General features: G+C 41.4%; 1 protein-coding gene across 3 annotated transcripts in view; it reads left to right on the top strand.

Annotated features, from left to right (window-relative positions):
* The first annotated feature begins 368 nt into the window (after positions 1-368).
* fhod3a (formin homology 2 domain containing 3a) overlaps positions 369-25,217 on the top strand; it is a 64,482-nt gene continuing 39,633 nt past the window's right edge. For 2 of the 3 annotated variants that reach the window (XM_038725252.1, XM_038725251.1), the window contains exons 1-3: positions 694-858; positions 6,863-6,972; positions 11,319-11,386. In XM_038725252.1, coding sequence (XP_038581180.1) covers positions 694-858; positions 6,863-6,972; positions 11,319-11,386 — 343 coding nt within the window. Of the gene's footprint in view, positions 859-6,862; positions 6,973-11,318; positions 11,387-25,217 lie in introns of all 3 variants that reach the window. The other variant, XM_038725250.1, reaches the window with a different exon arrangement.

Raw genomic sequence — 25,217 nt, 5'->3', positions numbered from 1 at the left:
AGTTGTTTTAGGCTATTTATTTAATAGCACCATCACATTCTGTAAAAGCTAACACAGTGTCAGTTCTAATGCAGCCTGAATAGCCTCCTAGTTTATTCACCCTATTTATTACTCGATGGTGTGTTGGGCTTTATTATTTAGCCTTTTCTGTAATGTTACAACGGCGTCTTAGATCGTTATTTGACATATGTTCATATTATTCTGTATAATATTGCCTTATAGTTCATTTTCACATAGGAAGCGACTGCTAAGCCGGGTGGTGGTACGGTGATCTGAAGGGAGGGGGAGGAGGGAGAGATGAGGCAGAGGGGAAAAGAGATATGAGGAGGGAGGGGTGTGGGGGGTGGATTTACTGGGACTCAGACAGACAGCAGACCGGCTGTCCCGAGCTGCGCTGATCCTTCACTCTCAGGCTGGGAGAGCCTGCTGCCTCCCCTTTATCACTGGCCACCTGCCTCTCCGAGAATAACACAGCGGCGTCAAAACGACCAGGGCGAGCAGAGCCAACCTCTCCGGCTTCCAGTACCGTCACTCCCCCCGCACCCCCGTCCTGCTGCGCACAGGGCGCACTTGGTGACCCGGGTTTGTTGTCGTTACCAGCAGAGGAGCGCTCAGCGACCAGAGCCGTCTAGCTGGTACAGCTCTCATCGAACCGGGCTACCCCCTCAGAGGAGCCACTTGCATGGATGCACCATGGCCACGTTTGTTTGCAGGGTTCAGTTTTTAGATGACACCGATCCGTTCAACAGCACCAATTTCCCAGAACCGACGAGACCGCCGCTGTACACCTTCAGGGAGGACATCCCACTCATCAACCAGTTAGCAGGCGTCCACCGGCTGCTCAAAGCTCCTCACAAGGTATCACCTAGACTTAACTTACCTAGCCTTATGAAAATATATTTATATAGGAATTTACAGTGAATTCCATCTTAAAGCATTATCACTAGTAACCTAGCTCAAGGACAACTAAAAATCAAAATACAAATCGTTCATGTCCAGATTCAAACATATTGGTGTGAACACATTGGTTTTAATCAGGACAACGCGAGATTGTTTTGCCACTTTTTACCACACAGCTGTTTTTTTTTTTCTTCAAGCCTACTGCAAATAAACTTCTATACCCACCATTCAGAGGCTAGCCTATTTTGAGAACACATGCGAGCACAAGTGATTGGCTCTCCAGCCAGAGGACTGAAACAAGGTTGCAAATGTTTGCCTCCAAGCCCACAGCAACATCAAACATGGACTTCCCTTGTTTTAGACTAAATATCATGATTTAATCCCATGTTGGCATACATTTGAAAAAGATGCTGGATCAGCACCAAGAAACCTTGAAGCAGGCCTCTAAACTTTGACCTCTCTAAAGGAGCTAGAGTGAAGTAGCAGTGAAGTGAATAATCCTTTCTTATTGATGAATCTAAGTTGCATGCTGCTTAGCATGTCAAAGTCACAGGTGTGCAAAGGCATCAGTGAAACTAGATATATCCTGAGCCGCCTCATTCATCTGCAAGTGACAGCTATAAAGCTCTGGTGCAGAGCGAAGAGCCTTAATCACAGATGATCAAATTTAGAGGGGAGTTTCAGATAGCGGTGGGTGTGTGAGTGCGTGAAAGTGTCTGTGTACCATTTTTGGTGATTTTCAATGTTTAAGAAAGGGGGGGGAAACAGCAAAACATTCTTTACTGACAAGACTGAGTCACGCAAACACATGAACACACCCACAGAGGATAAGTTAAGCAAAAACTACTTGACCTTGCTGTTGTTCTACGTTTGCAAGTAGATGCTATTTAATTTAAACCAAATTGAATTGAAAATAAAAGTGAGACACGGAGAGAAAGAATGAGTTCCACTGTTGGCACACTACCCTGACTGCAAACCCAGCGCTCAACAGCGGAGTGGTTTTCCAGACCAAGTAGATCTTTCGCTGCCCCATCTTTAAAAGCCACAAAACAAATGAAAAATGGTCCGCAGCACAGAAAAGCTTATGATTACAACCTACACACGGGCAGATGGCACAGCCTGCGTTCTTGTTTGCAATTTTGTTCACATCAGGAAGAAGGCTGTGCGCAATGGCAACTGGATATTGTGCTTAGATTATAGGGATGAAACTGAACTGTTGCAAATTTGCCCGTCAGACTGTCCAGATCTAACAGTTGGTGTTTAAAAGGCTTGAATGTGATTATGTTATTGGAAAATGTCAAAGCTAGCAAGACAATTTCCTGAGCTCTTTCTCTCTTTTTGTCTTAACCTTCTGTGCTCTTCTCTGAGAAAAGCCTACTGTATTATTATGTTGCGATGGTAGAGCTCTGTGTATATGGTTAGCTGGGCTACTTGTAAAGTATAGGTCACTTGTCCCAGAATTCCTGTGGCCCAGGCCCTGGATCCATGCGACACTTTGTTCCCCTCACTTTGGGTGCTGTGGTTTTCCTGACCTCTTCCTCCAGCCTCCTCTTCCACCTCCCTGACTGTGCACCAATTCGTACAGTCAAATATAAACACACATAAACACACACACACACACACACACACACACACACACACACACACACACACACACACACAAACACAAATAACGTTAGGCCAACTTGCCAGGGCTAAATTAGTGGATCACTGGTTTATGTCCATGGGATGTGTTTTTATCGAAACTGCTAAACAAAGAAGTTTCCTTTGGATTCTGACAGAAGATTTTATCACTGTCCTCTTCTAGGTTTAAAGAAATAAACCTGAAACTGATAAATGAGACTCAACGAAGTTCGTCAGAGTTGAACATTTAAATGTTAGTCACGTTGCAATGTAAAGATGTTACGAGTTAAATTAAGCAGGAAGACAAGTTATGCCCCCCAAAATGAAACATGGATGTTTAGCTGAATGCAGAAGCTTCACCATCAGTCAAACAGCTACACTTCTGCTACAGGGAAAAACCTCCCCCTCCTCTAAAAAGCAACAAAGCCTAGACTTAACAGCTCAACTTTTATTTCATTACCAAAGGGCTCCCATTAAAGCAACACTGGGAGATTTAATATCCTCATCCATGCCCTTCAAAGAGCCTGATCCTCTGTGGCTCTGATTTGTCTACACAAAAAAAAGTTCTTAAAAAGTCATCGTCTAAGTTACGTAAAGGCGCTGTTAACTGCCGACCCACCGTGATCGCCAGCAGGCTTGGTGTTGTTTTAACGTGGAAGTAATTACTCCCCTACCCCCACTTTTTTTTTTTTACTCCGGTTCGCTCTTCTGGGAGAATTTGATTAAATGAGTGTAAAGTATACTAGCCACTAAGTGTTTCCCTGGCCTGTCCCGGAGCTTTGAGTGTGAAGAGCCTGCGGTTCCTTCTGGAGCCACCTCTTTACCGGCTCCGTCCAGCATGACGTGTTTTGTTATGTTATTACAATTACCCAAACCAAGCGTTTTAGGAAAGGGACACCCTTTGGAGGGTGAGCTGTTAACGTATTGTGTTACAGAATGGTCCGGGGCTCACTTCTTGCTGTCCAAGCAGTATTTGTATGATTGAGTAATGTGTGTAGATAAAGCAGAGAAGAAAAAGTGAGCAGGGAGCTGGAGGTGGTGGTGGGGCTCTTTCTTGGGACATGTGTTAGACAGAATGGGAGATTTTCACAGACATAAAGAAAGCCTCAATCAAGGACAAAACATACTGTTAAGTATATATGGAATATACATAAATATGAATAATGCTTGCAGATTGGGCACAAGAAAGGCTTTTGTCATAAAAATAGGGGCAGTGGGACAGGGCATGATTACCCCCAGTCCCCCACTGATGTCACTCCCATCTGCCTGAGTTGTACTCGTGTTTAGTGCTAATCAACTCCCCTCTACTTAGTCAAACCTAGATGTAAGATTTACCAGATCTCACATGCCGTATTGGCACAGAAAGTGTGAATAACAATGGTACTTCATTAGCTGATGAAATTGGGGTTAGACTGCAAAGATGGCCCTTAAAATATTTGTGTTTTTAGTTAATATTTTTAGCACACTAGCAGCCATGCAGGCTTTAGTGTATGTCAAATTCCACCACTTTGTTCCATACTGAAATATATCATCAACTTTTGGATGGGTTGGCACAAAATGCTGAACTGACGTGCATCCCTTTGACTTTGGCGATTCCCTGACTTTTCATCTAGTGCCACCATGAGGTTGACATTTGTAGTTTTGCGGGAAATGTCTGACAGCTATTGGACTAATTGCCATGGAATTTGGCACACACATTCATGAATGATGAACTGTAACAACTTTGGGGATCCCTTAATATTTCATCTAGCACATGATGTCTAATACTTATATATTATATAAGTAATATATATATAAGTATCTGCCAAGCTAATGTCACTCCCATCTGCCTGAGTTGTACTCGTGTTAAGTGCTAATCAACAAATGTTAGCAAGTACACCTGCTAAACATCCACATGTTGGCATTATCACTGCGACCATGTTGCCACGCTAGGTTGGGTGGTACCCTTACCATTTTTCCCCTTGTCCGTGCAATGTCACAGTCATAGACTGTATATAAGAAGTGGACGTAGACATCGTGACGTCACCTGTGGGTTTGTGGATTGCCGTTTTAAAGCCTCGAGTTTGGCCGATAGGGTGCTGCCATGTTGCGTTTTTGTAGGTAGACCATAAACACATTAGGAAAGTGTTTACTGAGGTAATAAATCAGCTGAGAAGTGGGGTCATTTTACCATTATTTCTGAGGGAACCGGACTCCTCTTTTGCAACCAGAAGAGTTGCCCCCTGCTGGTCGTTCGATAGAATGCAGGTTAAAGGGACTTCGCATTGGATTCTCGTCTCTGACCGGAAGCTTCCCACTTGTTCACAGTGGTCTACCTACAAAGATCTGGTTATGACAGCATTTTAGTTGGCTCTAAGTAACTTCAATTAGGGACATGTCTGTGTAACTGGACCAGCAGAACCCAAAGTTTGTTTGTTGTTTGATTATGGCACATGATACCTTGCTCTGATCTTGGGATTGCTTAAAGAATATGATAAAGTAGCAGAGTACTGCAAAGTTTAGCGCAACATGGATGAGCTTCTCCTTTGAAACCCTTTGGCCTTGGCAGTGCCCCCCTTGAAATCCCAGCCCCTGCAGAGTGTGGACACACCCACACTCGGGCTCTTGTGTGCATGCTGCTTCAGAGCAGAGTAAATATAGCAAGGTTATATTTATGCTGTGAGGCCATCCGACAGTCCGTCTCTCTGTTTCCGAGTGAGAAGGAGGGACAGACAGAGAGCAGCACCAGGTCTTGTGATCTGCGGTCCCTGCTGCTCAGAGATCGTCGTCATGCAGCTCGCCTAGACGGCCAGGGGGCGTTTGGCAGCACTCCCGAGGCCGGGCTAGGTTAGGCCTACCAATATCATAGAGGTGCTAAATCCTAACTCATCTCATGACTCTGATCTCATGCACCTATTCATACACCAACAGCTTTAACAATAAGGTGCAAAGCTGATTGCTGATTGTAACAAAAATGCAATGAAGTTTGTTACTTTTTATGAGCTGTAGCTGGGATGGCTGCTTGCACCTGCTATCAGCTTGTGACTGTACTCATAAACATCAGTGGTGGTGGTGATTGTGTGCAGATATATTACTGTGCACCTGGTCTCAAACTCTGCAGGGTTTCTCATTACACAGCATTGTGGGTTAATTCTGACGTAGGCTGCTCTGCAATGCTTCCTTAGATCATGGAACCGTAGTTGGCATGGGTGCAAGACTGGTGTGATCTTGAGAAGAACAGAACCACAGCACAATCTGCAATGCGTATAAATGTACATGTGGAAATGATGTATGTGGGAAGGGCTGTGATTGCTTCCTCCACAAACATACAGAGACTTAAATGTGCTGTAGTTTCACATTGTACACAATTCAAGCCTTTTAAATGCATGACGTCCACTACAGTGGACAGATATTTGGAAGACATTTTGAGCCATTCATGTTATAGTACCATGTCCCAACCACCATTGGTTGGACCGCCAAAGTGTTGTCTACAATTCCATTTGTTATATTTCACATCTCTGTCATTTTGATATATTGCAATAAATACGATGTTAGAAATTACTTTTTTCTAGAATTTAATAATATTTTTTAATTATGATATAATTTACACTTGAATAACTTTGTGTGTTCATACCACTTACTTTTTTTGGACCTATATTGAGTTCCATTGAATCAGTTTTTATGCTGTTGATGTATGGTGTCAACAGATTTCAAAATTCAATATATTAGGAAAAAAAGTTTACAGGGATACATTTGTTTTAAAGTAAAAACAAAAAAGATTATTTTGGGATTTAATAATTCAGTGTCATTTTTCTCACACCTGGTATTTAAATGCAACAAAATCTTTCTTTCTGTCTCTGTGTTTCCGGTGTTCTGGTTTTGGTTTCATGTTCTGCAGTCTTTATAGCTATGTCTCTACTAGTTTATTCCCCTAACAGCTTTATAATGCCAAAAGCAGAGCCACACCGCTTACGGCTCTCCCACTTTTCATGGATCACTGTACACACTCGTGTCAAATTCGAGCCCCATAAACCGGCTTTATTTTACGGGCCCAAATTGTTTTACAAAGGGGTGTGAAACACATGCAGAGACATAGTGAGGGAGCATTAAAAAATAGTGGGCCGAGAGACCAGTGTCATTCCTGTGGGTGGTTCATGTACGTACATCACAGCCTGGCCAGGGAAATTTCACATGCCACCCTGTATGTCCAAGTGCTCAATCATATTTTCCATCCCTAATTTAGGTATACAGGCCAAATTTAAGACTGTAACCACTTTTAGTTTAATCCAATCTAGTATTGTAGTTCACGTCCATTTCAACGCTTTGTATTGAAAGGATTTTCTTTCTCTCTTTTCCATAGCTTGATGACTGCACGCTGCAGCTTTCCCACAATGGCACCTATTTGGATCTGGAGTCCTCTCTGTCAGAGCAAAGGGACGAGCTGGAAGGCTTTCAGCAGGATGAAACAGGGTGAGACTGATTCACTTTTACACCCTCTGAAACAGTCAGACATTGACAATCTCACTCTTCACTGTCAAAACATCTCAAACCATTTGACACACACACACAAACACACGCACGCACGCACACACACACACACACACACACACACACACACACACGCAGTTTCTCTATTCTTATAAAATGTGAAGAATCACAAGCTGCTGGATATGGATTTCTTGGAAGCACAAGTTCACGGAAAGTATGAAGCGCTCTGGAAAGCAGGACAGATATGCCCTCCCTTCCACGGCTACAGCTTGTCTCTCACTGTGTTTTTACTGAACTGATATTCTGATCTTTTTGACAAATTTTCACAGTTCACAAACCTGTCAAATGTAGAAGAGTCGGCATGATCACTGTGTAACAGTACTGTCGTGAAGTATTCTCTGATGTCTCTCAGATCTCTCGGTAGCAGTGCTGGTGTCTCTCTTTGGGTCAAAAAGAGAAATGTAAAATGGAAACCTGCTACTAGAGCTCAGGATTTCCTCCAGAAAATTGCATAGCAGAGGTGGTGAGCCATGTAGATCTTGACACATGTTGTCTTGTGATCAATTTAGTTAGTAAATTGTGGCTTAAACGATAGTGACACAGCGTCAATAAATATCAGCTTGAATGAGCTACTAACACAAAACTTAGTACAATACCTGTAAATGGCTTCCACAGAAATATGAACCCAATTAGCCAGATGGTGTTTAAGGCCCAAAACACAAATGCCAACGTGTACCTCAAAACACGGCTGACAGATTTACACCAGTTTTGGCATGTGTCATGTGGATTGGTGCATGTGGGTGTGTTCTATTCATTCTTGCCATTTTTTTATGCCTTCACTCAAATTGTGGTGAGCTGGAACGAGCTAGAGACATAAATTTCTACATAACTGGAGATGACAAGCAAGTGCTTCACAAAAAATACGAGCCCAATCAGCCTAATGGTGGCGCTATAACTAACCAACAGCCAAAGAAAGTGACATAAGTAATTGAAGGTGTGCTTGACTTCATGCGGCGCTTCTCAGCGCTGATTTAAAGTGATGCATGCTGGACGGCATGCTGGTTAGATATTTTGTCTCATGTCACATGACATTAAAATCTTGTGGGAGCAAGGCAAGGTAGTTTTCTGATTCCAGCTACCACAGTTGCTTTTTTTTTAACCTACAAATGAGTCATTGTTTTAAGCTCACAGTAAGCTCAACCACTCAAGTAGAATGTGTCAGACTTGACAGCAGTGCTTTTATACCCCACCCCTGATGTATGATGATTAATGTATTTAATTCGATCACTAGGAACCTCTACAAATGCAAAAAAACAAGGCTTAACAAATCACACTATAAATTGTTTGTCCAATCACTGCAAAACTTGCAGTATATGTTTTATAACAACATTGAACCATGTGTGTGAAATTGTTTAGATATCACTCGAACTCAAAAGGGCTTGAACCTGGGAATTGCAGCCTTGGCTATACTGAAATACTTGCATTTTCTGTGTGAAATAGCACTTCAGTGTTTGCCAGGAGTACAATATGTAAAGATTCAATAATTTCATCATCTCAGGTTTTCCTTCATTAAATAAAATGACAAATAGCTTTCCAATCTTCATCATATATCAACATATGTCATTATGTCTGTGTATTATGGCAAACTGACCCTGGAGCTGCTATAAATTATAATAAGCCAATCACATTTGATTTTCCATACCTGACAGCAATGTAATGTTATAAGTTACTGTTATTCTCTTTAATCTAATAATAATAATATTAATCGTTATTTATGGAGCACTTTTCAAAAACCATGTAACAAAGTGCTTTCACAGATTTAAGTTTCACCAGTGGTTTAACAATAAGCCAGTTTTGCTTAGCTGACCAGGTGTTGTTAGTTTAACTAATTAGCTGTATAATGGACATTATCTATTATCTATTCCTTCAGCTGATGTACAGTAACATTGTCAGTGGTGAATTAGTTCCCAGTACCAAAACATTAGATAAACTGTGTTCAGTGCTGCTAAAGTCACGACTTTAGAAATGTGCTTTGCTCTCTGCTGTTGCGTCCAACATGGGTGACAAAACATCGTCACATATAACTCTGACAAATACACAGCTGTTAACTGGCTGCATATGTAAGTGTGTGGCAATGTGTGTTTGTGGAGAGTTGTGGCATGTTGATCTGTTTGGCGACTGGGGGCCACAGCATGAAAAGTGATGGCAGACCCACAGTGTCTGTGTGTGTGTGCTTGTTTCCATGTGTACATTTTATTTGTTTATCTGTGTGTATGTGTGCGTGTGTGTCTTTCTTATGAACCTCTTAAGCAATGTGACAGAGGATGGACAGGTGAATAAAGGCATGTGCGTGTTTCTGGACTGATTGAGATGTTGGGGAACTTGTCGGATTGGACAGGCCTGTCTGTCAACCTGTCACCCTATGAAACATGGCTTTTACCAAGGTCAGACTGTTCTGATGAATCACACACTGGTTTGGGTTTGACCCTTTCTTGGTGAAACATGGGTTGGGGATGGTAATGCTAAGCCTGTCCTCCCATTTGTTGAAAGGACAAGATTTATACATTGTCAAAAATGAATAAACTCAATATCTTAGCATCACACCACATATTGTTCTTGTGAATTTATAGATTTTGGATGTGGCCATACAATCAGCTTTTCTGAATCATGAAATTGGCTTTTGGACACGGTTCATGTGTGACAATCCTGAACCAGAGAAATTGCCTTTCAAAAAAAGGCCTAGGGTGTTAAAAAGAGTAGTGATTTTCACCCAGAATTTATGTTCCCACGCTTCAAAAATGTGTGGGGATTCCAGCTGCGGCAGGACACTGCTCACCACAGTTGACAGTAAACAAGGTCCTCTGGTGGCGAGGACGGCTCGGAGTATGCTTTCACTAAAAGAAAGTGAAGAGAAAAAGTATGAGGAAACTGCTGTAGAGTAGCCACTCTCACTCGATGCCTTTTGAGATGTTTTTCAAAATAAATTGAAATAGGGTATTTTTAGTGTAGATGCTGGCAACTCTGGCATTCTTAAACAAAACATCATTTGATAACTAACGCCAGCTAGCCACCTTCTTACCCTACTTTTCCCATTTTACCCTACTGCCCTCTGGGTGCAGCTGCAGGAGGGTTCGCTTTGGGCCTGATCTTCTCAGCCATAACCGCCTTAAATAAATAGCCTCGCTGAACTGACCTGAGAGTGTACTGTTGTTGTCTGCTGTGTACAAATTTCCCCTTGGGGACAATAAAGTCTGAAGCATTTTTAACTCTAAATATCCTTTTTTTATCCTCACAGTTATAAATGTTAATGTTGAATCTTCTTTTCATACTCCCGTGGTTTCACCTTGTTTTCCTCCCGCTGTTCTCCGAATGGCATAAACCCTCTCTCTCCGACACAATACATTATCGGACAGGTACAGTAAGAAACCTGAATTTGCAAGAAAAACACAGCTCTATCAGCATCTTGTTAACATTTTGCTCTATTTCCGAGCAAAGCTGATAACAGCAGCTTAACAGAGGGATAAGAGGCCAGCTGGTCTCTTGTTTGGGTGTGTGTTATCCTTACTGCATGTTATGTGTAACGGGTGTATTGCGTCGGTGTGTGTTATCAGGGCAGTGCTTTCCTTGTTTGCCTGGATGCTGTCAGCATATTAGTGATGATAGTCGGTGATTAGTTCCTGCAGATTTGGAGGATAACGACTAAGGTTAGGAGAGGGAGTTTGAGTTGCTCTCAAAATACCATCATACTCCTCATTTATGTTTGTGTGTCCTCATTTTGTTTTCCCACTGGAAATATGTTGTGCACGAATGTGTGCTCACGATGGCACGTTGGTATGTGGAGGTGTGTAAGTGTGTTGTGTCTGATCCTGCTTTTCCGTAGTCTGTCCTCAAGGCTCAGATGCGTATCAGAATAGGGGTACAAATCCAGTGCAGGCTATGTTTGTCTGCATTCCCATTATGCTAGCTGCCTCCGTGTGCTAAAAAACAAGGTCCATCAAAACAAGTCCTTGCCATATTTTGTCTTGAAATCTAAGTTTTCTTAACACAAGCAACACAACTTTTGTTTTCCTTAAAGCAGTAGCCAATTGGGTGAGATAATTGCACTTCCTTTTCCAAATCTGTTTCACTTATTGCAAGATGTTTTTCTCTAATAATCAATCGCATATAAATCTCCAAACAAGACAGATTACTGAGGTTGTTCCAAGAAAATTACACTTGATTCCAGAAAGTACATGAAAGTTAGGCCGTAGTTGAAATGAGACAATCAGCTGCTTTCACAAAGATTTTTTTGAATTGATAAGAAGACTTCTTGCTTCTTTCTTCGCCAGGTCCAGAGGGAAGAAGCACAGTGTTATTCTACGGACCCAGCTGACCGTCCGTGTACACGCCTGCATCGGTGAGTGCTGTGTGACATGTTTATATGTGTGTTTAAGATGAGCTCCTCCCAGCAAACACACTTCACAAGCAGACCTAAGAATACATTGCACTCCACGTTTAGATGGCTGTCCAGGGTTTTACATGTGGCACATGCTGGGGTCAGACCTGAGACCTCCCACTCAGAAGCAGGTTTGACTGGTATGTGAATTTTTCTACATTCAGTGAAGTATTAAGGTCATGTCAGTAATTGCATTAAACAGGAATTGTGGGAGCTTTTACACGGTTCAGAGAGGGTAAAGCGAATGGGAGCTTTTTATGTGTATGTGGCTGTAAGTGTTATCACAGAAGCAGCTCAGTTTTTTTCTTCCCAGTGTGATGACCTCGACTGTTCTCAGTTTGCAATGTTGAAGATGAGTAGGAAGGAGTTGTGAATTTCATTGAAAGTTAGAGGGTCGCTGAAGAAAAAGAAAGCAGCACCGGAGGGAAAATATGTTCTGATGAAAGTAAAGAGAAAGAACTGAGATTTGCAAGGGTGGGAGGGAATGATAGGAGATGGAGTTGAGAGGTTTTCAGGTCAGAGCCAACAACTACTTTGTTTTACGATGAGAACACAGACAACAGAATCTTAGGCCTGTGCCTAGTAGCTCACAAGGCAAAGTAAGCTGTAGATAAATAGAGTTTTCACATTCGTGATTTTTTAATTTCAAAAGAACTTAGTTGATGTAGCTGAATAGTTTTTTGGAACTACAGTATTTCAGTCGTACACAGCCTCCCAACACCCAGGACCATTCATGTATCTAAAAAACAATAAAAAACATAAGCCACATAATTTTTATTAGCAACATTTTAGAGATGGCAATGACGGCCGGTCATTTGGACACGTGGATGATTTTGGTGTCAGCCAGCCCAGTCATATAACAAACGATGAATTCCTTTTTTCTTCTTCTTCTTTGTCATCTGTGTCTCACGAGGGTCTTTACTGGCCACTCACTCTCTGCAACTGAGTCTCTTTATATCCATTAAAATCCCCCCACTCTTTCTTACTCTCTTTGCTGTGGGTCTGTGCTCCTTTCTCCTCTCCTCCATGACTCATCTGCGTGGCCAACATTCTCCATGCCAGTGATAGCCGTGCTAATTTGGGCCCCTAGTGCCTTGGATTGGTTGAGAACGTGATGAGGTGAAAGGGCACCAGTAGTGGGACCAATGGTGTTAAGGAGAGAAACCATGCAAATACACAAAAATAAAATCAGTTTCTCAATTTATTATGTACATAGGTGACATCATTTACATGACAAGAAACACCTGATTCTAAACTAATTCTAAACTTGATTCTAATCATAAGTGACTTTAAGATATATTTCTGCAACATGGTGTAAAAAGCAATTTACATTGACCCAATCTTAGGAACATGACCAATGAACTTGCACCCTATTCCCAATCTTTATGAGACTGATATGGACATATGGCTGCTGCTGGCTCTCTTAAGTCCCTAACCTGACTTAAGTCTGTAACCACCTGCCTCCAACATTTACACACATACACTCTTCGCAAATGCCTTAGTGAATGGAGTGTGAGGTGGTGTAACTCACGCCTGTGCACATGTAACACACACACCCACCCACCCACACACACACACACACAAACAAGCTCTTATGAGGGATCTTCTCATGGCTCATCTTGGTTTGAAGAAAACTAGTGCTGGGCCATATTTGTTTGTCAACTTCTTACTAGAACGGAACTGTTTATTGGAGAAAAGGCTGCGGCATCACCATATGAGTGGCATTTCCTTTAGAAAGGCATGAGTAAAACTCAAATTTTGCCCAGTGCCAAGGCTCGATGATAGAGTTTGCTCACTGTATTGACCACAATCCAGATTTAATTCAGCTTGGCACAGATGCTGGGCAGCAACCAGATCCTGACTAGAGTTGATATTCTAGACTGGCACTTCAGTAAATCTGCTGCATTAGACTGACATATAATCAGATGGCATGGGCAAGTCAGTGGGATCCCTTCACTTTAAAGATCTACTGATCTACTGACCATTTTCCACCCCCTCTCAGAGTTGCTTTCCACTCATCTAATGCTCTCTAATCCTCCGGGGCCTTGACCTTCAAATCACTAGAGTTTTGGTCAGCATGCTATCCACTAAATGAAAAGCCTGTCCCAATCAAGGATACAAAATGCTTCCAGAATCAAATATATATATTACTCATTAGTTGGTCATTATAGCAGCATAGCATGTCACGGATTTGAAGTGAAGTTTAAGTGCGGGGATTGCTGCCTGCGCTACATCCATGATAAGTATTTGATTCATGTGATTGAAATGAAGGAAAATATCAATTCCTTACAGATTTTAATAATCCTACTGGCTTCATCAGCATTCACTTTTGCATGACAAGTATCAGGATTCGATTGTATTAATGTCAAACGTCAGGAAGGTCTTAACCTTCTTCAGTCATTTTTCAGGGCCGTGAAGTTGACTAAAACGACTATTAACTATGAGAAACACTGCGCTCCATGGTATTTCTTGGCACCACTGCTAGCGGACAGATCTAATTACAAGCCAACTTGAGATTAAGGACGCTCTGTGATGCGTGTATGTGTGAGTGAGTGTGTGGTAATGTGTGTGAGTTAATAAGTTGTTCTGTTGTATGTGAAAAGGAAGACGCATTGATGTGGTCAGCAAGCAGACCCTTTGTCTGCTGGTGTAAGCACTACTCTGCAGGCAATGTGTGTACACTGGAGAGGCCTTCGTGCCACATTAATGATCCAGCTCACTCATGGCATGAACACCACCGGGAGATTAGGGTCAATTTTAATTTTTCTTTTCAATACGGGGCTGGTGTCCTAAAGGTCCTCAGTTTTTCCCATTTTATATCTCTGTTTCATTTGTGCTTTTATCTCACACTATCTACTCGTGTGCCCTCTTTTTTATGTTTCCTCCTCCTCTCTCGATTGATCCCGTGGTCTGCAGTCCCGACAGAGTGCCAATCAGAACCCCTTGTTTAAGGGTTAATTTTAGCCATCTCTATCGCAGCAGAGTTGTTGTGGACCGTAGCTGAAGGGTGGAGAGAGGCGGTTGAGGGGTGGGGGTGAAGTGGAGGTGTTATCTTTAGAAAGTGTTGACAGCACAGAAACATGCGAGGATGGCAGCACAGTGCTAAATGTGAGAGTTGCAGGGAGCACGAGGGGCGAGAAAGGGTTGACTGAGGAACATAGAGGAGAATTGGAAAGAATAATTAGGAATTAAAAACTAGATTAAAAAAGAAACTGTACTAAGCAATCGTTTTATCTAATGAAACTAGAAGTCTATGGTCCCACTAGCAGCATCAGTGGCACCTGGTGGCATCACAGTGCAAATTACATTCCACAATATTAGTGTCAAAGCAATTATCTATTAGGGATTTGAATTTGTTCAGTGTTATTATGTGGCTATGTAATATGCATAGCCACAGCAAGCATGACTGCAATCTGCTTATTTGATGGAAGTTTGACAAGTATTTTATGACATGACTTAGGTGCAAAGTTGACTTATTGGCCTGAAGGCAATGCTATAGCAAAGTGTCCAAATTTGGAAAAGGTTCGTCCTCTTTGGAACATGAATGTGCTCTGCAAATTTCATGGTATCACCCTATTAAGGTTAAATATATTTTGCATGTGTACTTGAACATTTTTCCTGTCAGTGGCTCTAGAGGAAAGGCCTCACCTAAAACTTCATGACTGTCAGTATCATCTAGATTATACAGATATTTGAGATTAATAAAAATCTGATAACAAATATTGAATATACTTATTTTTCAAGATACTAACACACAGACATTTTTATAAGGGTCCCTTAAAGCATCAATGTGTACGTTTTAGTGGCATCTAGTGGTGAGGGTTGCAAATTGCAACCAGTGGCTCACAGTGCGTTCATGTGCTCCTCAGAAAGTCCCATTGCCAGAGTTGTGAAGTCGTTCTTCTGACTTCATTGTGCGTTCATGTGCTCTTAAGTCGCAATTTGGAATCAACATGGACGCTACTACAAAGATGTGTTTGATTAGCATTATCAGAGCCTAAACAACACACAGGCATCTAGTTCATTCTACGTGAAAAGCAAATCAACCGTTATAATAACCATATTACAAATTACATGTTTGAAAAATATGTAAATGCAATACAAGATTTTGCACACATCAAAGTTCTGTATAATCTTTATGTCCCATGTACACTTTATTTCTCTTTTTGCAATAAAGATTTAAGGAGGATAAAAAGATTCTGGTTATTCCAACATCATATCAATGCACCGTCAGTCACCACTCACCCCTCCTTTTTCAAGCGTGCAGAAGAAGCTACGGTGGCCACCTATCGCCTCCTGTGTGCTAAATAATACCTGTTGTCCTCTATTTGTCCAAATTTCACTTCTTTTCTTACTTCTCCTTCTTCTTCGCCTTATCCTTCTTCTTCTTCTTCTTCTTCATATGTATTCAAAGTAGTGACGAAACGTGCTCTGAAGAGCCGTTTGTCCATTTGGGCTACATTGGGCCCAACATGGTGATGTCCATGTAATGGGACCCATGTTGTATGTAGATAGAAATGGCTCATTCTAAGGTAATAAAAACATAACGTTTCATTATGTAAGGTCTTTATGAATCACTGAAAACATAGTTATGGATATTATATTGAATTTCTGTCAATAGATCCTCTTAAATATTACATACTGAACCTTAAATTAGTTTTTTTAAAGAATTCTAACAGTTTTGATATGTATGGTGGGGGATATTTTACAGTTGGAAATAGCTTGTAAGTGCTCTCTGGTGTACAAACTATGTATAAAGACATTGTTTAAAAAACACCTCAAAAACTAATAAATTCAATATATTGGCCCGGGCTGATTAATCTAGCTTTAGATAGTACTTCTTGAGAAACCAGCTGATTGTGAAGGTTAAAATTTGGTCTGACAGTGATGCTAGATTATAAAGGCTAGTGGGGGGGGGGTTACCAAAAATGTTAGCAAATTGTTGCCTTTTTAAGCAGATATGGAGCAACAATAGCATCCGGGGTACCATTGTACATACAAGTAGTCATGTCAACAATTGTTAATATAAAAATATTGATTATAGCTGCTTTAAGTATTATAAATTAGTTTTTTGTTGGTTTTTTTTTTTTAATCCTCATTAACAATTACCCTGATTTATCTATTCTACAATTCAATTCAATTTTATTGTATATAACGGCAAATCACAACAACATTTTTATCACAGCGCTTTTCATAAAAGAGCAGGTCTAGACCGTACTCTGTGACAACAATTCCCACCAAGGGCAAGCACTAGGCAAAACAGGCAAGGAAAAACTTCCTTTTAAGAGGCAGCAGAACCATTGCTCAGGGTGGGCGGCCATTTGCCTCGACCGGATCTACACGTAACATAAAAAACAAGTTCAAGGCCAAAGAGAGAAAAACATTAAAGATAAATGATAAATCCTCATATGAAACTGCAGAGACTGAGTGCAAACTATAATTTTCTCATTTGTACTCTGTTAAACTGCACACTACTTTTTCACTTTGTTTTCAAAATCCCAAAGGTTTTGTTTCCCATGTGGCCTCATTTCCCAGCCTCTCCTGAACTGGAAGGATATGCAGTCATTAAACACAGTTTAAGTGATCAAATATAGAGAGGGTATGCTATCTGACAGGTAAAGCTCCCTGTAATGATTGTTACAGCAGGTGAAACAAAAGAGCTGGAGTGCAGAACAAAAGACCTTGCATGTGTTTTGGAGCCTGTTCAATCCCTTGGCACTTACTTCTGGAATGTAGCCCTTTTCCCCTAAAAAGTGGCTTCTATACTGTTGGATTTCTGCGCCCCAATTATCCGTCTCTAATCACCCCCCACAGTATTGTAAAGGAGAGGCAGGGACCAGAGGTTGAGGTAGAGTGAAGGTTGCTTTGATTTTCTCTAGTTGTGCTGTTACATAACAAATTTGCCGCTTGTTGAAAACAGAGATTGTGTTGCATCCTAGTATACGCCTGTCTTCACACCACTTTTGTTTCTCTCCCTTCAGTTCTAATATGTATTTAATGTATTTATCCTGCTTTGATTGGATAAAAAAGTAATAATAGGCCACTATACAAAAGCAACGGTTTATTATTATTAACTGTATTTATACGCTATGAAGAGATATTTTGAGGATTTAATGGCATCAGTGAGAGCTACACAAATCAAAGTCTCTGTAAATATGAGCTTACTGACATGGTGGTCTCTAGTGATAAAGCAGCAGTGACTATTCACTGTTCATTCATTCCTGCCAACACTGCAGTTTTCCCAGAGTTTATCCCATCTTTCAAGGCCATCTCCCAGCGCCTTTTAGTTATTTCTCCCAGGAAACAACCTGATCCAAGGGGCGTGTGCGTCACGGCAGGATGGCGTTTCGCCCCCCCCCCCCCTCCAAAAATAATCTAAATACACCTGCAATTTTAAGCAGAGTTGGACTGAACTGAAGCCTAAATATTGGCATGTATGAGCTTTACCGGTGGGGGTGCCATGGTAGTGACAGCAATCTGGTCTTGAAATGCTGCAGAAAGAGGTGACTACAGCTGTCTTTAACAGCGATTTACTGTGTTGGTGTCCCCCCCGCTGTGCGAGATAAGGCCTGGTAATGGCATGGTGTGACAGGGAGTTAATGCTTGGTAATGGGAAAGCTGGGAGGGGGCAGTGGTGTTGAATATCTGTGGCTATGCAGTCAGAAAAACTCCAGACACATACATTGACTCTAATATCTGTGCTAACCTTAGCCATCATGCTCTAACTAATTTTCAATCTGGCATAATAGTTTACCTTGCTCTGCATTGTCCATTTGTCTCCATTTCTCCTCTACATCTCCTAACTGGTTTCATTCATCACCCTCCACTCCTGTTTAACCCCTGCATTTGTTTCTTTTCCTGGCCTGTCCGCTTTGCTCTCTACATCTATATTTACTCTGCTCAGCTTCCCATACTGTTTATGACTCTTTGTTCTCATAGACACCTGTGGCTTTGGCTCAAGGAGTTGTGCCTTATGATCTCTCTATGTGCACGTGTGAGTCAGCAAGGATATTTTGCCATGCTTATGAATTGTTTGCATGGTCTTTGACAAGTTTAAACCGGTCACTCAGTGTGTTTTATGTGTGCATGGCCATGATATTTTCCATGCAAATGTTTATGTGTCTTGTATTTTCTTTTCACTCACTATCTCACCATTACCTAAAATCAGCAGTGCCTTCAGAATACAGGGCATTCTTTTCGCCTTTCATCTGTTTTTCACAGAGAAAAAGAAGGACTGACAAAATCACTCAAATAGTTTCCCCTCTACCCTCACCAGCAGCTGAGACCCTGAGGAGCGACTGAGAGCATTGCGCCCACATGAGTCATGCCTTAGTTACTGCTAAGGGAGATGGAGAGATGGGCTGATGAGGCATTAGGGATGGAGGTGTAGAGCAGTGGAAGTGGTAGAATAACTTTTCAGCAGTAGCTGCTGTAGAAAAGCCTGTAACGATCCTGCAGCTGTTCTCCATTTCTACTGCAGTAGCACTCTTGAAACTGTAAATAACTTGCTGTGTTGCTTTCTTATAGTTTAGTAGTAGATCATGTTGGAGAAGGGGAAACAAAATTATTATGTTCTCTGTAACATTAAGTTATAAACAGAAATAACAACTGTGCATATTGTGATGTGTACACTCAGCTGTCAAGCTTCACAATCCCATGTCATGCAGGGAAACTACTATGTGATTATTTATGAATTTTATGGTTTTGCTGTGTAATCCAGTTGCGCGTTGCAGCTGTACGTCTCTATTGTCACCATGATCAGTTGCTCTGGCGTGGTGGGTCCTGTCTGTATTTTACAATGTTGTGCTTTCTGTGGATGTGGCAGGGTTTTCCCTGGGCTATACTTATGCTGACAAACATGAGCAGCCCAACTGTTGTGCTGTGGCACAACACGCTGCTATTTAGGGTTTGCTCTCCCAGCCCTCAGTGCGCTTACTGGAAGAAAGTAAGACATATATTGCAACGTCTGTGTGTGTGTGTGTGTGTGTGTGTTTGGCTTTGTGTGCGTATGAGTGTTATGTCTGGGCTTGTTCATATGTGCACCCCCCCCCCCCCCCCCCCCCACACACACACACACACACACACACACACACACACACACACTCCCCGTGTGCCTACTCAAACCTCTGGCTGGTCTGTTTTAATCATTTTGAGACTATTACATAATGCAATAAAACATTACAATTACCACAAGCTAAACATCCAGAACACACATTGGAGAATCTGCAGGCTTGGCATCTTATCCAGCCGTGGGGTTTTAGAGATGATGGGTTTAGGGGATGTGTGTGGAGAGGGACGGGGAGAGGGATGATTTCCAGGGAAATGGTAAATCACTTAGGGAAGGAAACACAGGGGAAAAACAAAGAAAGGAGGAAATGCACCTGCCAGACAGCGCAGCAGCCCTTGGCCAGCAACTCCACACGTTATGTCATAGTTCTGTGCTCCGCTGACTTACAGGTGAGGAGAGTGAAGAAAGACAGACAGTTTTGCCAAAGGTGGTACAGTTCTACTCTTTTCTACACACAATCATTTTTGGAGTTCCTAACTTTAAAAAAAATAGCTTAATGTGGCTCAATTAACAAGAAGTTAACTTTGCTTCTAATCAAGTCTAACATAAACAAATGCTTCCTGCAGTGCTATGCAGTATATCTTTAGTTTATCTTACACACACATGCACAAATAAACAAACACAGATACTGAGTTAATGTGCCCACTAGCATTGTTTATACAATGTATAGTGTAAGCCAAAACCAACAGAATATAGTCTCAAAAAAGTGGAATAGATATGATCTCTTCTCTGTCTGAAAATATACTTAAATTATGTCATGACTCCTTTACACAGTAGCTTTTGTCATATGTCATCATGTCTGCTGTATTAGGGTCACACACAGGAATAAGCGCGCACACACACACACACACACGAGCAAGGGAGGAGTATAGTAACAAGCGAGTGTGGTATGAGTCAGAGCAAGATTTCAATCTGCTAATCCACTCAGCAAGCAGCACATATCCTCCAATATCCTCTTTGTTTACTTGCTCAGGCTGCTGTTACTCTGGTTTCTCCATCTGTTTCTGTTGTGTTTGCCTTTCTCACTCTTTCTCTGTCTGTCTTTTCTCTTTTTTTATGTCTCTCTTATTTGTCAGGCTCCCATGCACTTCCTCCAGCCAATTTATTTGTATCAAGAAACACTGCCAAAGTACATTTTCAAAGCCGATAAAAGAGCAGTTTAGACATTTAAACCACCTTTAAATAATAATTTGGCGGGTGAATCCAGTCAATTAACAATAACATGACTCTGCAAGCGTGAGAAGTGAGAGAGGAGATAGACAGAGACAAAGAGTGAGTGAGACGGAATGATCGAGGGGGGGAAGGGGGGAGCGAAAACACTGGACGCTTGTTTCACACGTGCACACTTGTATGTGGGATTGAACACAACAGTATTTCCCACAATCAGCTTCCATGTCTGACTGCACGCTGTAGAAAATCAGGTCACACTTTATAAGAATGCACACATCACAGATAAAATACGATTACAGAGCAACTCCGTCACATAATGTCAGCTGCGTGCAACAGTTGCACAGAAGTTGAATGAAAGGAATTGTTAAAAATGACCATAAACAAAGATTCTGATCATTCCAAAGTTTGGCAGCCTTGTTCTCATAATATTTTATTTTGGGAAATACACTTATTCGCTTTTTTAAGAGATGAGAAGATCGATACCACTCTTGTATCTGTACTGTAAATATGAAGCTGCTCGCCAGCAGCCAGTTAGCTCAGTCCAAAGGTAACTAAATCTGACTACCAGCACCTCTAAAGCTCACTAATTAACAAATAGTATCTCATTTGTTTTATTTCATACAAAGACTGAAGTGTAAAGTGTTTTTAACAGGGGTTCAATAACGGACTATTTCTTGTTTGGAGGCAATATATTGTGTTATTTAGTGAGCTTAGAGGTGCTAGTAGGTGGGTGTTGTTACCTTTGGGCCGAGCCAGGCTAGCTGTTTCCCTCTGTTTCCAGTCAGTGAATGGAAGTGAAACAATATTACATTACTTATTGCATTAGTTATCCAAAGGAGATCACATAGAATAGCCTACATGTGTGAGAGTTCAGAGATACAGTAGTTATGGGGAACAGTTTCCCCCACATCAGAGTCAGAAACTAATAAATGGTTTAGTACAGACCTTTCTTAAAACTATTTGGTGAAGTCAGAAGTTATGTCAAACAGCAGTATTAGGCTATTTTGGCTCAAATGTGTAGTGTCTATGGGATCAGATAATATAATCATGATCTCATAGACATCTAGGAATTTAGGAAAATTTACCAAGTAAATTAAAGATTGGGGGGGGGATTTCCCAAGCTTTGTCTGGGGAGAGGCCCACAGTCTGAGACTTTGAAAGCCCCTGCATTACAGTATATACAGCACAGAATGATGTCTGACATAAAAATGGGAAGACGCTGCTGTTCTTCTGGTGCAAATCACTTCGCAGCAGAAATCCACATTTTTGGAAAATATGGGGTTCATTTTGAGAAACACTAGCAGTTACAATAACACAATGACAAAGAGGCTGCAATCATATCCACCATATTATTATTATTATTATTATTATTATTATTAATATTGAGGCTTTCCTTATATAAAACTTTTGGCCTGTTTTCCAAGATTTACACTGTGTTAAATTAATATCCAGAAATGATACAAGAAAACAACCTAATGGGAAAGACTGGTGTGTGTATGTAATGAGATGTCACTGTCCCTGTGGATCCAGTGTAGTAATTAAAGTTGTGTGTGTGTGCCTGTGTGTGTGAACATACATTACTATCAGGCCTGTCATCGCAGTGGTAACACAGGGTGCCTGGAAGGAACGCTGGGTACATTTGTGTTTGTGTTGTGGGCAACTATTCCTGTGTATGTGTGTTTGCGGACTAATTCAGAGGTACCGGGGCACATGAAGGGCACAGGGCATTTTCTGGTCTTGGAATATGTTGGGACATACTCTGTGAGCATGTGTGTGTGTGTTTTTATGTGCTTGTGTGGCAGTAAGTTTCCTTCCTGAAGACATCTGCTCCTGAGCTTCTTTCACAGCTGATGTCCCTCATCAGTGTTCAAGGTTACAGTCTGGAGATGTTTAACGGTGTGTGTGTATGTGTGGATGATGTAGGTATGTTGTATGTAAGTGTGTTAACTATAAAATATAGCACAGCGTTTGTTTCCACTAGGGTGGATTTATGACATTCATATAAAAGTTTGTTTTCATGTACTCCCAAGTGTTTCCATTGCATTTAGGACTGCAGTTGTACTGTATCTGCTGGATGATGCGTGTACACACTTGTGCGGGTATGTGTGTGTCATTGCTGAGTCGAGTGTAATCTCTGTCTAGGTCCGTCGCCATACTTTAAATCTCATGAATCCTTGGAGGTCTCACTTTCTCTCTTTTCCTCTCTCCCTTTCTCTTTCTCACACAAACACACATGCACACACACAAACGTACACTGAGCTCACGGGGCCTCTATCGTCATCTGTACCACCAGCAGGCTCCAGTACTCATACTGTAGGCCAAGACCAACAGACAAAAAATAGACAGTCGCAAAATAACCGAGTTGTCCTCCGCAGTCTGGCCTTTCCTGCCTGCCAACTTTTCCTTTTCACTTCACTTGACATGAGACTGAAATCGTGTGTTATTGTCCAAACTATATTCCATTGTGACAGATTGATGGAGTATTTATTCTTTTAACTACAGATTAATGGACTTGCTCCTCCACACAGATGTGCACACAAGAATGAAATACCACCAGACTGTACCTTTGCACATGGGCACTGATGAAATGCAAGCCCTAACTGAGAAACATTAAAAGGTTGATATTAAGCCGTTGTTCATTTTGAATCGAGCTGTCCTAATACAAGTAAAAACAAATCTGCCAGTAGAGTGGGTAGTGAAATTATTTGTCTCTGGTGATCAGCTGGAAACATAAGGAATTGTAGAAAAAGAAAGAAATTCCTTAAACTGGTGAAACTGCATTGGAAATAACTGGAATTTTCACATCCAGCTGACTTGTTGTTCCTTGACTGAATATAAGGCCACATGGCAGCACACTGCATGACCTGAACAAAGATTGAACCCAGTATCAAGGCTTGTTACTGTATGTTTGATACCCAACCCACCTATATTTAACATGGTACCAGCATAGAGAGGGAAAGACTTCCTGGGATTAAATCAGGCTCTCCAGCGTGCCATTACACCTCATGCTCCTCTCACTTCTTTATTTTAGATCGCACTAGTTAGAAAGCCAACTGACTGATTGGCCCAGACAGCCGTGTGGAGGCTTTTTTAGAGGGGTGCAATGAAATCCTCCAGAAACACGAGTCAGTGGTTATAGCTGGGCTTAAATGCAGTAGCACCAGCTGTGACCCGTCTCTCACCCGATCCATAGTCAGTTGTACCATCCTGGAAAATATTACCTTTGGTTGACCCCAGTCTGTGCTTATAGGTTTAAATTTAGTGTGGGTGGAGAAGTCACACCTTTTTATGTGTAATATTGGTGATTGTGTTGTGGTTTTCCTCTTTGCCAGTGTTTATTTCTTCCAAAGAGTGTAGGACAACATGAATGTAACATCAGTGAAATTTTGACAACAGGCTTTAGCTGAGGTGGACAAACCAAGCAGCGTCCCAAATTAAATTACTGAAAAATCTTCTAAAGGGGAAAATTACACACTAGAAGAAGTGAATTTAGCTGCTGGGACCCCAGGTTCCTCTGGAAAAATGCACTGAATGAGTTGGGAGAAGTTTCTTAGTTGGAGCCAGCATCTAGTAGTCATGAGATGAACTGCATTTTAGGATTATTTTGCAATGGCCTCAAAAGTCTACTTTATTATTCCTTGGATAATTACTTGATTTATTAATTTTTGTTGTTGTTTATTTAATCTTGCAATAACACATGTCTGACCACTTGGTAGCAGCGGAAACAAGCTATAAACACAACATTGACGTATTATCACCTTTTAAATTGATGTGGAGAACCTGTTAGCAGGTTAACAGTACTAGCTGTACATTCAGCAGATGCTTTTGGCTCTGTTTATAGTCTTCACAACTCCTGATGGAAATACAGTATCCGGCTCTTTAGCTGCTAAATGCTCCAATGTTCACTAGCTAGTTGCTAACTTGCTAACTTTTCTATTATGATGTGATGGGCAGGTAGGTACAATGGGTTTTTAGAGCTTTCAATGCCCCCCAAAAAAGCTGCTGCTGTGGCTGAAAACGACACTGTGAGAGTGAACCAAATCAGTGAGTTAAGAGTCACCAGTTAGATTGATAATGCTTATAGATGACTTTGAGATTCTCATGCCAACCAATGCCAAACGATTCTTACGATTCTACTGGTTTGTCTTTACAGCCTCTTTACAGACTCTTTTCCTTCACGCCAGTGTTTCCTTGACTAGGTCGCCTTTAAGAAACATCTGCTGAGCTGTCTGCTTATTATTAAGTCGGGGGATTAAGCATAGTAGTAGTAGATTCATGCTGCACTTTGCTAAGGCCATCTAAACAGAATTAGACAGTTGCAGTCAACTGGGGACTCTTGGGAATTTGCAGTTGATGCTTTGCAGCAGTACAACAAAAAAATACAGTGCGGTTTTTAGTATAATTGCTGTGGATTAGGCCCAGTGTAGCCTGAGCTGGCCCAGTGTTTTTCTGTTTGGAGATGTGTAGATGGTGCAGTAAATGTTGAGGGATTAGTCAAAGCTGAAGGGTCACAGCACTAATCTCATTATGGCGGGGGAGGATCTGACCACTCCT

Source organism: Micropterus salmoides, unplaced genomic scaffold (assembly GCF_014851395.1).
Source record: "Micropterus salmoides isolate LMB-PRFRI ecotype aquatic unplaced genomic scaffold, ASM1485139v1 Ms_hic_scaffold_17, whole genome shotgun sequence".
NCBI classification, from domain to species: Eukaryota; Metazoa; Chordata; class Actinopteri; order Centrarchiformes; family Centrarchidae; genus Micropterus; species Micropterus salmoides.
Note: the sequence above shows the minus strand (reverse complement) of the source record. Positions and strands in the feature narration are given on the sequence as shown.